We start from the raw sequence: 14,018 nt of genomic DNA, 5'->3' as shown, positions 1-14,018 counted from the left end.
TCTGATGGAATAAAACTAGTTCTTAGGGAATATTACTAAACATTTTAGTGTAAGCCAAACCCAGTACATCTTGCTGCACAAAAGAAAAGCTTTAAAATTTGAGAACTCCAGTGAAAATAGAAGAACTAAGCTGATTAAATGCCCTGTCTAGAGTTGTGCAGAACAGTCCAAGTGTAACTGCTGAAAATGCAGTGAAATTGTGGGAGATTTTGGTAAAGTATCCAGAAGGTCACAGTCACATCTAGCTAGTTTTAGAGAAAGAAAAAATGCGGTACAGAAAATGTAAAGCACAGACAAAATGTATTTCCCTTCACTCTTCTACAATGTGCAAGAAACGCCAAAGGTCAGCCGTTCAGAAGAACACTGTGTTCACTAACTCTAATTTAATTATCTACATAAGCAGCCATGTTTGCAAATGCCTAAGCACCAAGCAACTCCCATGGAAACCATATCAGGTGCAAGCCTGTTTAAAAGTACAGCTGGCTTAAAATACCTGTGCAACAATTTTTGAATGCAGAGACCTTCTAATAATCAGAACAAAGCTTTTAGTTCTGAGAACTCAAATCTGGATATGAATTTCTTGAAATAGTTCTTGGTGATTCTTTGACTCTTCTAAACATATTGCCAGTGAGGTAGCAAAAATGGTTTGTGTAGGATTTGGATGGTGATTTTTTGATAAAGAAATTAGATGAGGTAAAGAAGTCAGTAGAGACTTGTTCCAGAAAACCAATTTAAGTTACCAGCTCAGTTCTCAGAGGTGAGTTTATCTGGGAAATCCCAGGAGTTCCAACCACCTGTCTTCAGAATAAAATCGTAATCATATCTTAAAAATCACAAGGATTTTGTCTTCCTAAAATTACAAAACTGTGGTTCTCCACCTGATTTCCAAGTTTTTACAGAGTTTCAAAGTTGTCTTCCAAAGACTAATTTTCGAGCCCTCTGTTCCAGCACATGGAGGAGGAAACTCCAAACCCATAAAATATCACGAGGCTGTGAGATTTGGCAACCCTGTTATCAAGAGGCTACTGTCAAGGCCAAATCCATAGAAATGATCTTGAAAGAAAGGCCCTGTTATCTCTCACCAGCTCTTCAAACTATCCAACCCCCAAGAAACTCGCAATTGGAATAGGATGCTGGGCTGTTTGGAAAGAGATTAAATTGTTCACAGCTGCCTGAGAATTAACAAGCTTCCTCCTCTTTATGGTGGAATGCAGCATATTTCTGAGCCAGGTGGAGGATACCATGTGAGGTTCTTGTAGGACCTGGAGTTGGCACAAAGAACAACATTTTCAAGTCTGCACATATATCTGAGTTACCAGGGCTCAATAATAATTTTCTGGCAGATTAGTCCTGCCCTACAGCAGGTTTCTGTGATCACTAAAGCCAGAATGAAAGCAATGGGTCTGGATTTCACACTTTATATCCTTCCACACTGAAGCTTTGATTTTAAAAACTGCCTTTTTTTTTTTTTTCCTTTGACACTAATCAGCAAGAATGAGTCTGACAATTCACAGGTAAACAGCAGAGTAAACTCTAGGGACAAGTCCACAACAGGCCAAGTGACACACTCCTGACTTGGAGGAAATTATTCAGAATAATTTGATAAACCTTTGCCAAGATTGCTAATGGAGAGATCATGCACTGCAAATTGCAAATGTGACCTTGTTTCGTCCAAGGCAAAAGAAGAATTTATAATTTGTTTCTTGCTTATTTTAACAATGGTTATTGTTCCTAAAAGCAGGGTCTTTACTAACAAATAACAACCTGTTTGTATTTAAATAATTGAGTCCGTGAACATGCAAAGTGTTGGCTCCAGGATTTTTAAAATTATTTATTTGATGACACTTTTAGTGCTGGGAAAAGAAACTGAATTTTAGCCTTTATCATCAAATAAGAAAACTTCTATTCAAGTCCAGCTCAACTTTTCATGGATAGAAAAAGGCAAAGCTATTCAAAGCACAGTACAACTCAGGGATGGATGAAAAAGCTTTATACTTAAGCATTCTCAACAGTAGCAGAAGTGGTTTGTTGGGGTTTTTTTTATGCCAAACTATAACAAAATACTGATGGTTACCATCTGTAAGAAGGTTGTATTATCTGATGTTGAAAAAACAAGAGAAGTACATCCAATGTATCTAGCCTTTTTCACTAAACTTTGTAAGTTTTCTTTATATTTTCTCCGAATCATTTCAGTTTTTCTACTTTTCCAGGCTTTACCCTCTATAACTTAATATACAGCAAAATACGGGTGCAAACTGCAAAGAGACCTGAAAGGTCCTCCATGGCTTCTGGCTTTAAACCTTAAATGAAAGCCCTGACAATATCCTGGAGCTTTTTCCCCAGTTTTCACCTGAAATCAGATACAGTGGCAACATTACTTCATGCAAATGCTTTTGCATAAAGCAAAATATTTTTTAATATTCTGCTGTATGTTTTACAACTTTTTTCTTGGCATGAATCAAATCACGCTGATAATGGATGGGGGGGGGCCTGGCAGTAAACATTATATACTTTTTTTATCACTGTACTCTTCTTTCATAAGACCTATGAATTTATTCCCTTCTACTCAAGCACTGCTTTACAAGTTAGTGTAACAATTCAACAGCAGTGGAAAGGTGGGTCTGGGTGACAGCTTGAGTGGGGCTCTGATGCTGTTTACCAGTACGGTTATACCCTCTGTGGGCTTCCTTTGAACTCACACAATTTTAAAGTTGCTTTAACTGGGTTTGTGTCAACCCGGCTGAGATAACTCAATTCAGAAAAGAAAATCCAAGAAGACAGACCATTGGTGCTGGGGTTTTTGCTACATAAATACCTGAAAGGGAATTTCCAAATTCATGATGACACAGACATAATACTGGTGGAAAAGGGGAATAATCAGTTTATTTCAGTCACTAAGTCAAAACAAAAGTATATTGACAGTGAATTCATGGTATAAAGAGGCTTTAAAGCCACTAGTCAAGGGCCAGAGGAAGATTCCCTTTTCCAGGCTGGGCTGAAGGCCAGCTATTGCCCTATGTCTTGAGGACCCCGAGCTCTGAGAAAAGCCTGGTGTGAATAAGTTTTGTGGGGTGTAAAGCCCTACCTCTGGCCCTGCATAGGAACAAGTGCAAAGCACACCTCGTGGCAACATAGAAACCTCAGAACATGCAATGGGGATGGTAAAAGGAACAAAAATAAAATCCATACAGTACAGAAGAAAGTTGGAAAGTGCACTTCTTCAGAGTCTCATGACATTACATTTTTGTTTTGATTCAGTTTTTTCCTTCCTTTTTTCTTAAAGGAATGTTTAAGAAGTTTTCTTAGCCAGATCTTGTTGTGACATAACCACTCATCCCTCCCTGCATTTCTAGACCTCATCCAGCCCAGTGTGACTTCCAGCCTGAACTTTTAGCTCAAAATAAACTTTTATTGGAAGATTAAGATCAGGAAATAGGATTTCAAGAACTCTGTGTCCAATACTGCATTAAGTTATGCTCTATTACATAGTACTAAAAACATTGTGTGAAGTGAAAACACCTACAGCACCTATAAACAAGGCTTTGTGGTTTCACGGGGATCTCTCTCTTTGGAGCTCCCTTTCTTGAGTTTCTGGCTTGGTCTTTCTAAATTCCCCTCACCTCCACGTGGAATCTATGGACTCAGTTGAGAAGAAATAAAAACTGACCAATTATCAGCCTGGATGGAAAGAGCTTTTTCTGTCCATGGAGAATAAACATTATGCCACTAACACACTGGGTTTTTTGGTATCAGCAGTTCATAGAAATGATCAGACAACTGCTAGAGCAACTATAACCAGCTACCACTGTGCCACACAGACCAGCCAATTTGTTTCAAGTCCCCTCATCACCACAGAAGCAAAGATAAACATAAACTGAAATACAGCTAAATAAAACTATTAATATATCTCCTGGCAACTTACCTCCAGCACACTTTAAAAGACCCTTAAAACCTTTATGCAGCACAATGCAATTTATTACCTGCCTCTCTCCAAGCTGTCTGACAATGTAGCTCTTCTACATTTTTGGAAGCAAAAAATGCTCCAGCTGCTTGACACCGAAAATAACGGTGATTCACAAAGTCTTGCCTTTTAATTTGCCAAGCACTGAACATGTGCTTTCTTACAAAGATGATGACTCAGGTTTTCTCTGGTTTATTTTGAAAACGGAGCAATCGGGAAACAAAGCGTGGCCTCAGCAGCAAAATACTGCTTTTGTAAAAGTTAAAAAAAAAAAAAAAAAGCAGCAGTCGAGTGAGTAACGGCAAATACCTACGGGGGGAAAGAAATGGGAGCGTACTTGGGAAATACACTTTCGATTGGCACCACAGAGCTTTGCAAGGGGGCTGGCTTGATGCTGCCTTCACATTTCACAACGTTTTGGTAGTAGCTGGTGCTTTGGTATCCGCAACTACTACTAACATTTCATAATATGACAATCTAAGAGGTGAAATAGCTTTTGTATTTTAAAATTCATTAAGAACAGCTGCAACTTAGCGCTGATGGATACATCCTCACTTTACTAAATCAATGTCTCCTTTGTTGAGTTATATGAAGCCGTTTGCCATGCCAAGAGAGGCTAAAAAAAAAAAGAAAAAAAAGGTAAAATAAAGGAGATTTAAAATCTGTTGAGTACATTATATGTCAGCATTAGCTGTCCCTAATATGAAGAAGTAATGAAACAACTAGAAATATCACAAGTGAAAGAGTAAAATAAAAATAGAATTAGCATTTGAAGTGACAGTTCTGAAATGCTAGAAAAGCTTATCTCAAAACTGCATGTTTCTAGGTGGGAGAAGGATTTCTAGGACATGCTTTTTCCCTAACTGAATTTTCCAAGAGTCCCAAGTGTTATTTGCCTTCTAGTTCTGTAGTGTCAATGTGGATTTCTCATACTAATTTCCACATAGCCTGCCTCTACAGTGAAAACATCTTGTGTTTAGAAAACATATTAAGACATTTTAAGAACATGTTTATTACATTTAAACTAAAAGTGTACGTGGAGAAAAAGTTATTTTCTTAAAAAGATGCCAGGTGGTCAGCCTTAGGGTTAACCCACGGAAGCTTGTTTTAAACCATGTTTTTTAAAAAATCTTTTTTAGATGCCTATACTGAATCCTGAGAAGCAACATGCCCAGTGGATTTTCTTTTTTGTTTTTTGGGGAGTATTTTAGTTTAGTTTGTAGTGAAGCCTCATGTTGAAACACCTACCAAGACACACCAAGCCATGAACGTTTAGGTGGCTGTAAGTGAAATAACCACTTAGAGAGGCTACAGGAGTACTAAACTGTGTTAGTCTAAAGGAGACTTAGGCTGTGGAAAGCTTTAGCACAATAGCTAGATTGTCAAAGAACACAATTCTAGCAAGCTCTCTACTTACCAGGAGCAAGGCTAGGGGGAAGAATACCTTAAAAAAGAAGTAAGGAAAGACCTGAAACTATTTGCTAATGTGGTAACGAGAACTACCTTCATTATAAACCAACTAATTCCTGGAGAAGGTTTTTTTTGTTTTGTTTTTTAACCTGGGATGCTAATTCTGTGGCATATGAACTGATCTTCAAGTATGCACAAGGAAAGATAATCCTTAGTGAGGCCAGTCTATTATTAGTGTTTTGTGGGTGTTACATCTTCTTTACTCACAGCAGTAATAAAATATTCTCCAAATGCGGACAGGACCTATATGAGAATCAGCCTCAAATCTTGAGTTCTAGGGGAGAATGCAGAATGCTGTCTATGCCTGCACAGAGCTCTCATCAGAATAAACCTCTGATTAGTGATGTGGAGGGTGGAGTGGATGTAAATTTAATGTTATATGCCAACTCACATTAGACAACCTTGTGCAACTCTGGCAGTTATGGAATGCAGTTTGATTACCTTATCTAACTTGAGAGCTCGAACAATAGGATTTAAACTTCTGGAATACAACTGACTAGGCTAAATGTTATTTTTAGGAATGTAGACAGATAGATAAGTTAACATGTGTGTGATTAACTTACATATATACATATAGGTCATACAGGTGTATATATACCTTCTGTGTGTATCTTCCCAATTATAGGCAACTGCAGCACTCTAAACACCTCACTTGCTACTCTCTGAATTCCCCTTGGCTGCTGAGGTGCTTCCAGTTGATGTGCGTAATATGGATGCTCTGTATACATTTTTCCCCTCCAACCTAACTGTGAGTTCTTTATGTCCTTTATACTTACTATTAGTATACTGGGCAGCATATTCTTCTCCAAGTCTGTCAACATAGTTCACCTCCTGTAATCAGAAAATGGTGATTAAATGAACATCCAAGTACAGAAGCTGTCAACCTGGTGTTCATCTTTTTTTAAAGTTAAAAAATATTCAACTACTGTTTGCACTCATATGGCTCTGAAAAGGTCTTAAAAAAGGGGGCTTCATCTCTTCTACAATCTTTAGACAGAATCAAGATCAAAGGTAAATGTCAATCATGTAACTTTTAGCATTTATGGGAGCAATAAAGGAAAAAACAATCTCTCTAGAAAAGGTGTATGCTGCAAGCCCTGCAGTTCTCTGTATTCTAGCGTAGGTTGTAATAGCCCCTAAAAGGACCCTGTCTGGGGCATTTAGATCTTAACTGCAAGGTCTTGTTCCTTTTAGCTATCTGTTTCAGCATCTGGTCCATCTCATGGGAAGGTCTCTGAGATTCTGTTTCAGAATTGGGTTGCAGATAGAGTAGGGCAGGGAAAAAAACCACCTTATTTATATCCTCTTTACATGCATAGGAAAACAAAATTTCCAGAATTTTACATATCTGCCATCGACCTAACAGAGAATATAACCCGCTCCCAAACTACAGAGTGAGCACAACTTCTGTAGTGTGTGCAACAACTTTGACCTCCACGTAATTACTCCGGGCTTACATCAATGTAACTGTGCCGGGTTTCTCTTCAATTATTTCCCGGGAGTGGCAGACTCTCTTCCCGCATTGCTTATTTATTTCAAACTGGCCTAAGTTGCTCAACAGTTTGGGCATCCCTTCTTTGGGATCCCACGTTTCTCCGAACGGAGAGAGCCGAGGCTGCCCCGGACGCCCCGTCCGTGGCCGTCGGTCTCGGCCACGGCGCTCGGCGCTGCCCAGCACCAGCAGACACCGAGCCCCCCCAGAGGTAACTACCACGGCTGGGGCCCGGCGCTGAACAATTGCCTACGGATGAGTAAGCAGCAAATGTGGTAACTCAGGCCAGCAGCTCTACAATTAGGGCTATAATTTCAGGTGTAGCCAGCAGTCGTAATGAATATTTATTTAAACGTACCAAATAAAAGAAATCGCCCGGCTAAGTGGCATGGGGAGCTCTGCGGGGTAGTTTGGTTTGGGTAATGAGGGTGCTACCGGCAGAGAGCCGCTTCGTCCCCTCCTGTCGCGTCCCGAGTGGGACAGGCTCCCTCTCCCCGCGGTGCGCGGCCGTAGGCTTATGCCCTCATTCCTGCCCGAGCCCAGCCCGGCCAAGGACCCTTCCCGGGAAGGAAGGGTAAGGCAGTGTGCAGCCAGCCGAGTGCCCCGGGGAAGAGCCGGGCGGCGGTACGGAGCGCCCCGCCGGCGCGCACGGGGCGGGGGGCGCGGAGCCGGCGGGGCAGAGCTGAGCCAGAGTTCCGCGCCCCCCCCCCCCTTCCCGCGCTGGGCTGCTTCGGGGCTCCCCTCTGCCAAAGCCCCCGCAAAGTGGCCTTATTGGGTCAGGGAGCTCCGCACCGCGGCGCGGTTGCGGGAACCCCTTCGGGGTTTGCCCCGTCGCTGAGGAGGGCAGCTGAGCAGAGCCCAGGAGCGTCGGGAGGCAGCGGCGGCACGGGGGGGGGGGCGAGAGCCCTCCGGTTGCCCTTAGGTCGGCAGCCCCAGAGAGTGAGAGGGCGGCCCGGAGCGCCCGTCAGCCCCCGAGTCCTTATTTCTCCCTCTCCGCAGCCAACCTCGCCGGCGCTCCCGCAAGCCAAGCGAGCGCCGCGACTACTAACTGGCTCTTCCCGGGCGGACTCCAAGCCGCACGGATGCAAAGCCCCGAGCGTCCGCCTCCTCCCGAGCCCCTCGACCGAAATCCAGGCGCCCGACTAAAGGTGCGAGGTTGGCGGCAGGCGATGCCGTGGCGGTACGACAGGCGGGGAACGGGGCCGGGTCCTCCGCCCGCTCCCCGGCAGCATCCTATCGAGGTCTGAGCCGTGCTGCGGACAAGCACAGTCTGAGTCTTTTGGGTGTTTGGTATTTTTGTTTGTTTTGTTTCGTTTCTCCGGTTTGGTTTTTTTTTTGGTTTTTTTTTTTGTTTTGTTTTATTTTTTGGTTGGTTTTTTTTGGGGGGGGTCTATTTTGTTTTTAAGTTACTGTGGAATGAGGAGGTGCGAGGCGTCGCAGCTGCTCGGTGGCGGTCCATCCCTGATGAAAGAGCCGCTCCGCACACGGAGCGCTTTCTATTTCGGGAATGGGGAGGTGGGACGGGCGCCGGGGGTGGCGGAGGGACCTCCGGCCAGGGCCGCACCTGCCCGGAGGTTCCCCCGCCGCGCCCGGCGCCCGTGAGCGCTGCTCGACGGGACGGACCCGAGGTGAGCGGCGGGCGCGGTAAGTACCGCTCCCTTCCCCGCGGTACCCCCGTAGCGCGTCTCAGCCTCCTCCCCATCCATGCCAACCCCTCCCGCCCCTTCCCCGCCGCCGCCACTGGGAGCGCGGCCCCTTTAAGAGCCCGGCTTTGCCTCCCGGTAGCTGAAGGTCATTAAAACACAAAAGCGCTCCAGCGCTGCGGTCCAATATAGCGCATGCGCCCTGCCCGAGGACTGGCAGGGAGACGGCAATATGGCGAGAATGCCTGGCAGCGGCGGCGGCGGCGGAGAGTGGAGCGGCGGCGGCGGAGGGGGCGGCGGGCGCGGCGGAGGCGGCGGGAACAATGCGGGGGACCGGCCGTCCGGCCGCGGCGTCGCCCCCCGCCCGCACCGCTACTGCAGCGCCGGCGAGGAGGAGGAGGGCGAGGAGGAGGATGAGATCCAGGAGGTGCAGATAACGGGGGACGAGGAGGAGGAGGACGGAGCCGATGGGGGGCTGCTGCTGGACGAGGAGGAGGAGGAAGAGGAGATGGGTCTGGAGTGGGACGGCGAGGAGGAGACGGAGCCGCTGCCGCCCGCCCCGGGCCGTACGCCGGGCGGCGGCAGCAGCGGCGTCGGGGCTGCCCCGGGGGGCGCCGCGGCGGCTGCCCCGGGGGGCGGCGGCGGCGGTGGCCCCGGGGGGGCGGCGGAGGACGCGGAGCTGGAGGCGGCTCTACTGCTGCAGCGGCCGGAGCGGGCGCGGCTGAGCGAGAACACGCGGCTGGCCACCCGCTACGCCGTGCGCATCTTCCGCGAGTACCTGAGCGAGAAGGCGCAGAGCCCCGACTTCGAGACGATGGACAAGGGGGCGCTCTGCCGGGTCCTGCGCTCCTTCTACGCCGAGGCGCGCTCCAAGAGCGGGCAGCTCTACTCCAAGTCCTCCCTCATCAGCATCCGCAGCTCCCTCAACCGCTACCTCAACGAGCCGCCCTACTGCCGCACCCTCGACCTCACCAAGGACCCCGAGCTCCGCGCCGCCAACCTCACCCTGGCTGCTGTCATCCGCAAGCTGGAGGAGCAGGGCGCCGGGCCGGTGGTGCAGAAGCAGGCCATCACCCGCGCCGACCTCCGCAAGCTCTACACGTGCAGCGTCTTCAGCACCCAGAGCCCCTTCGGGCTCCTCAACAAGGTCTGGTTTGAGACCTGCATGTACTTCTGCACCCGGGGCCGGGAGAACCAGCGGGAGCTGGAGGAGGACTCCTTTGGGCTGGCTGTGGATGAGGACGGACGCAAGTTCGTCTACTTCAAGGCGCTGGGGCCCTACCACAAGTCACGCTCATCCTCATGGAGCAAGAAGCGGGCAGAGAGCAGCGATGAGGAGAACCTGCCCCGCATGTATGAGACTGGCACAGAGTTCTGCCCCTATGCCAGCTTTGTCAAGTACCTCTCCAAACGCAACCCCCTCTGCAAGGCCTTCTTCCAGCGCCCACGGGACCACTGCAGTGAGGGTGACATAACCTGGTACGAGAACAAGGCCATTGGGAAGAACCTCCTGGGTACCCGCATGCAGATGCTCTCCAAGGCGGCCAAGCTTTCCAAGACCTACACCAACCACTGCATTGGTGCCGTCTCCATTGCCACTCTCAACAGTATTGCTGGCATTGGCACCAAGCTGGGAGGACTGCAGCCACCCCACCACCACCCCTCTCCCCACCACCACCACCTCCTCCACCCCGCTGGCGGGGGCTGCTACACCCCTTCTGCCCTCAATGGTGGACCACGGCCCCGGCCGCCCACTGCCAACCCTTACGTGCTGCCCAAAGATGGTGATGCTGCGCCAGTGAAAGCAGAAGCGGCCGCGGTGGCCCCGGCCAAGCGGGCGCTCTACGAGGCGGTGTTCCCAGCGGGGGCTGCGGCCGGCGGTGACGCATGCGGGCCCTCTGCCTCCCCCAAAAGACTCTGCCGCCGCCCCGCTGAGCCCCTGGACGCCACTGCGCCCGCCGTGGTGGTGGTCTCAGTGAAACATGACCCCTTGCCTCACCTCCTCCCCGAAGCAAATGGGCACAGAAGCACCACCTCACCCACAGTAGTTTCACCTGCTATTGTTTCCCCCACACAGGTAATCGGAAAAAGAAAAAAGAAAGGAGAAAAAAAAAAAAGTGGCAACCCTTCACCCTGTCCCACGTAGTCTGCACTGTCCCCCTCCTTTCTTCCCCAAGGCTGGGCACCGATGCACACTGCCAGCCTGGGGTGGCTCCTGGAGCCACACTCACTCGTCAGGCACCCAAAGAGCCCAGATGCGAGTTATCCACCTTGTTTGCCCCTCAATTCCCTCACCCCCCGCCACTGGTCTGGTGGCCACTCACTGCGTGCCTGGGAGTCGGGCTTGAGTGGTGCCTGGGTGCTGTCATGCTCTCCCTCGGCGGCAGCACCGACGGCTCAGCCCTGCGGGCTCCCCATTTCCCTCCTTTTTCTTTCTTTCCCTCCCTTTTTTATTTCTCTTTTTGCGGGAGATGTGAGTTCTGAAAGTCGGGCCAGAATAGTAGATAGGGGCATCAGGTATCATTAGTGTGTGTGGTGTTCTTGATGTGCTAATGAACTATTTGAATAACCTCAAATGCAGGAAACAGCCGGGAGAATACTCAATTACACACTAGTAATGAGGGTGTAATTTTAAACTTCAGAAGTTAACAAGAGGGTTAATATGGCAATTGCATTCATCTTGTATTTGTTTATTTAAAATAGCTCTGTTTCCTGGCAGTGATCCTCTTCCTTTTTTTTTTTTTCTTTTTTTTTTTTTAAAGGCAAATTGGCTTTAGTTGCATTAGTTACCATAGTGGCAAAATATACAGTAAGAGCACAATTAAACAGGTTTAGGTGTAGCTTGACTGTGGAACGCACCCAAATTCAATAGGTGTGTTTCATTGAGGTAAAACGGTGTTGTCAAAAACGCTGTTGAGGTGTGCCTTAATGCGTGCCTTGCGGACCCCCCTCTGCTGTGTGCCAGCACGTGCTCGTGCCTGCCCCCCCCCATCTCCCCCAAAAGTACTTTCCTCTTGGGTGTTTGAGCGCTGGAGCTAAATTACTTCAATTAAAGATTCACTGCACCTCTGCAATTGGCTTGAAGTTTGGAGGTCGTTCTAACTAAATCTACAAAGCGTATGCAGTTACGTTGTGCCCCATAAAATACCGTGTTTCAGGCAAGAACTTTACTGCTGGCTGCCTTACATGATTACAAAACCTCTCTGACATTCTTGTGTCAAGTAATAACAGGGATCGCAGCCGTCAGCCGGAGAGCGTGGCGCTGGGCAAGCACAGGTATATGACATGCCTGAGCTGTTTCCCAAGTGGAAATACCAGTTCTGGACAGACTGACCCTTTCAAAGAGTTTGCCAGCTAATCAACCAGCCTGAAGGCTAATCGGCGTGGGGGGAGGGAGGGGAGAGCAGGGCTTCCAGCGAATGCCTGCATAAGCGTCTGTGTTCTTTAAGATACCTGTGACCTCTCCTTTCTGGCAGGGAGGCTTTTTTTGGACCACTTCAGTGGAGTACTGTAGCTTGATCTCCTGCTGTGTGTATCTGGTGTCTGTGGATGGCTTAGAGGCTTGATAATGTGAAGATAATGTTTTTGTTCTAGCTCATTATTTCAGGTAAAAGCTAATGCTCTTTGCTGTATTTAACCCTAGACTCCTCTTTCCCTTGCTTTTAATGACCTTGAAAGTAATTTTGAAACTTAAGGCATAGTTTAGCTCTTTAGGAGCAGCAGCGCGTGTGCGTATGGGAAGGGGAAGAGGGAACTGGACAGAGCAGTTCTGATGCAGTCAGTCCATGGTTACGGAGCATGCATGTCTTTAACCTGTTAAATGAGGTGTCTTGGTGCTTTCAGCCATCAGACTGGAGAACTCAGTCTCCACCCTGGTCCACAAATCTCTTCACACTTGCAATAAAACTTAGGTGAGGAGAAATCCAGCTGCTGTACTGTGTGTTGCAAAGGTGTGCTTCCTTCGTGAAGCATTTGGAGCTGTAATTCTCATTAGCGGCAGGCTATGGGGAGAAAGGGAGAAATAACTAAAATAGACTACACAGGCATCTGCTGTTTTCTTAAGTGTATCAAGAAAGAAAATGAGCAATCGGCAAGGATACTACACAGTGTGGGGTTTTTTCAGTAATTACACAGAAATGTTCACCTCCCTTCACAATTACATGAGCTAAACAAGATGCCCAGTCATTTTGGTAGCTGAATCTTGCCTTTGGTACAAAACTCATTAATTTAAATCTTCAGGAGAAAGAAAAGCGTTTCTTTTTATTTTTTTTTTTTTTTAATCACCGATTCTTCTTGTGTCAATTTTAACTTATGCACTTCTGGGATGTGACAAAATGAAAAAATACTGGCTGTGGAATGGATTTCCTTGGGAGAATGTTAATGCTAAACTTTTTCTCTCTAGCTACCTTTTATAATAGTTACACTAATCGAGGTCCAGGGCATTTCCTGGGGGAATTAATGACTGGTTGGGGTTAATGGCCCAAGGCATTGCCTCAAGCCATCGACTCTCCAAACTGGTCATTAATCCCCAGGAAATTCCCTGGCCTTCATCATTATTGCTTAATTATAAACACAGAGTTTCCAGGCCTTTTTACTGAATACATCTCATCAAGTGCTATGACACTAAATTCCGCTGTTAACAAATATTACTGATTCCTTAAAAACATGAAGGTCATAAGCTTGTGGTTTATTGGTTGTCTTTCTAATTAGTCTTACAGGGAACAGATTCTGCTGCACTCATGGACTTGTGCAATACTCCAGTGAAAAAGTGATGGTGTGATATGTAGGTTTCTTAGCATGTTTATACTGCATGCTTATTTTTTGCATTTTTTCAATAGCACTGATAGCAGTAAGCAAGGTATGGAAAAGGTTAAACAAAAGCACTCAATGGGATGTCCTCACTTTGCACTAGCTATCTGAGCAAGACTGTTAATTTTATGTTTTTCTCTTGTAGTTGCTCCCATCTTTTGTTTTAGCCCCAAAATGTCTTTTCAACACTGGGTTTGTAGAAGCGTCTTCCAGAGCTCGAGAAAAGTACATTAAATGTTCATCTTAATGCAACTATTGCTTTAGGTTGCAGCTTTGAGAGTAGCATTTATAGTGTATTTTAAGCATGCAGCACTGTGCCATCGTGGCACAACTTTCTTTTCAATCTTTATTTGCTCTAAGTGTAGCAATTTTCCTGCCACTGACAGCAGTACACTAGTTCAAGTTGATGACAGAGGGATGTAATTTGGCTGTTGTTCATCTCTCATGTTGCTGAAAGATGAACAATAGCTAAAGCTTTAACTTTTGATGCTACAGTATGGTGGTAGCTTTGGGGATTTACAGATCTGGTACATGCTGAACTTACTACAGTTGTAATACCCAAAAATAGGTCAAGGAAAATAGTTTGGCCTCTGCCATGAGGGAGGAGAGTTGCCTGTCACTTTCAAATGCTTTGGTTATGTTG

General features: G+C 46.9%; 1 protein-coding gene across 8 annotated transcripts in view; it reads left to right on the top strand.

Moving 5' to 3' along the window:
- The window catches only part of KCTD1 (potassium channel tetramerization domain containing 1), a 101,305-nt gene that overhangs the window by 24,219 nt on the left and 63,068 nt on the right, over positions 1–14,018 (top strand). Inside the window, exon 1 of one of the 8 annotated variants that reach the window (XM_051775075.1) lies at positions 7,315–7,497. The exons of 2 other annotated variants lie outside the window; for them this stretch is intronic. In XM_051775075.1, coding sequence (XP_051631035.1) covers positions 7,441–7,497 — 57 coding nt within the window. In that variant the 5' untranslated portion in view covers positions 7,315–7,440. 5 more of the 8 variants (XM_051775069.1, XM_051775088.1, XM_051775068.1 and 2 more) reach the window with 5 other exon arrangements.

Source organism: Manacus candei, unplaced genomic scaffold (assembly GCF_025592945.1).
Source record: "Manacus candei isolate 608988 ecotype Guabito, Panama unplaced genomic scaffold, ASM2559294v1 h1tg000008l, whole genome shotgun sequence".
NCBI lineage: Eukaryota > Metazoa > Chordata > Aves > Passeriformes > Pipridae > Manacus > Manacus candei.
The sequence above is the reverse complement of the archived record's forward strand: the minus strand, read 5'-3'. Positions and strand labels throughout refer to the sequence as shown.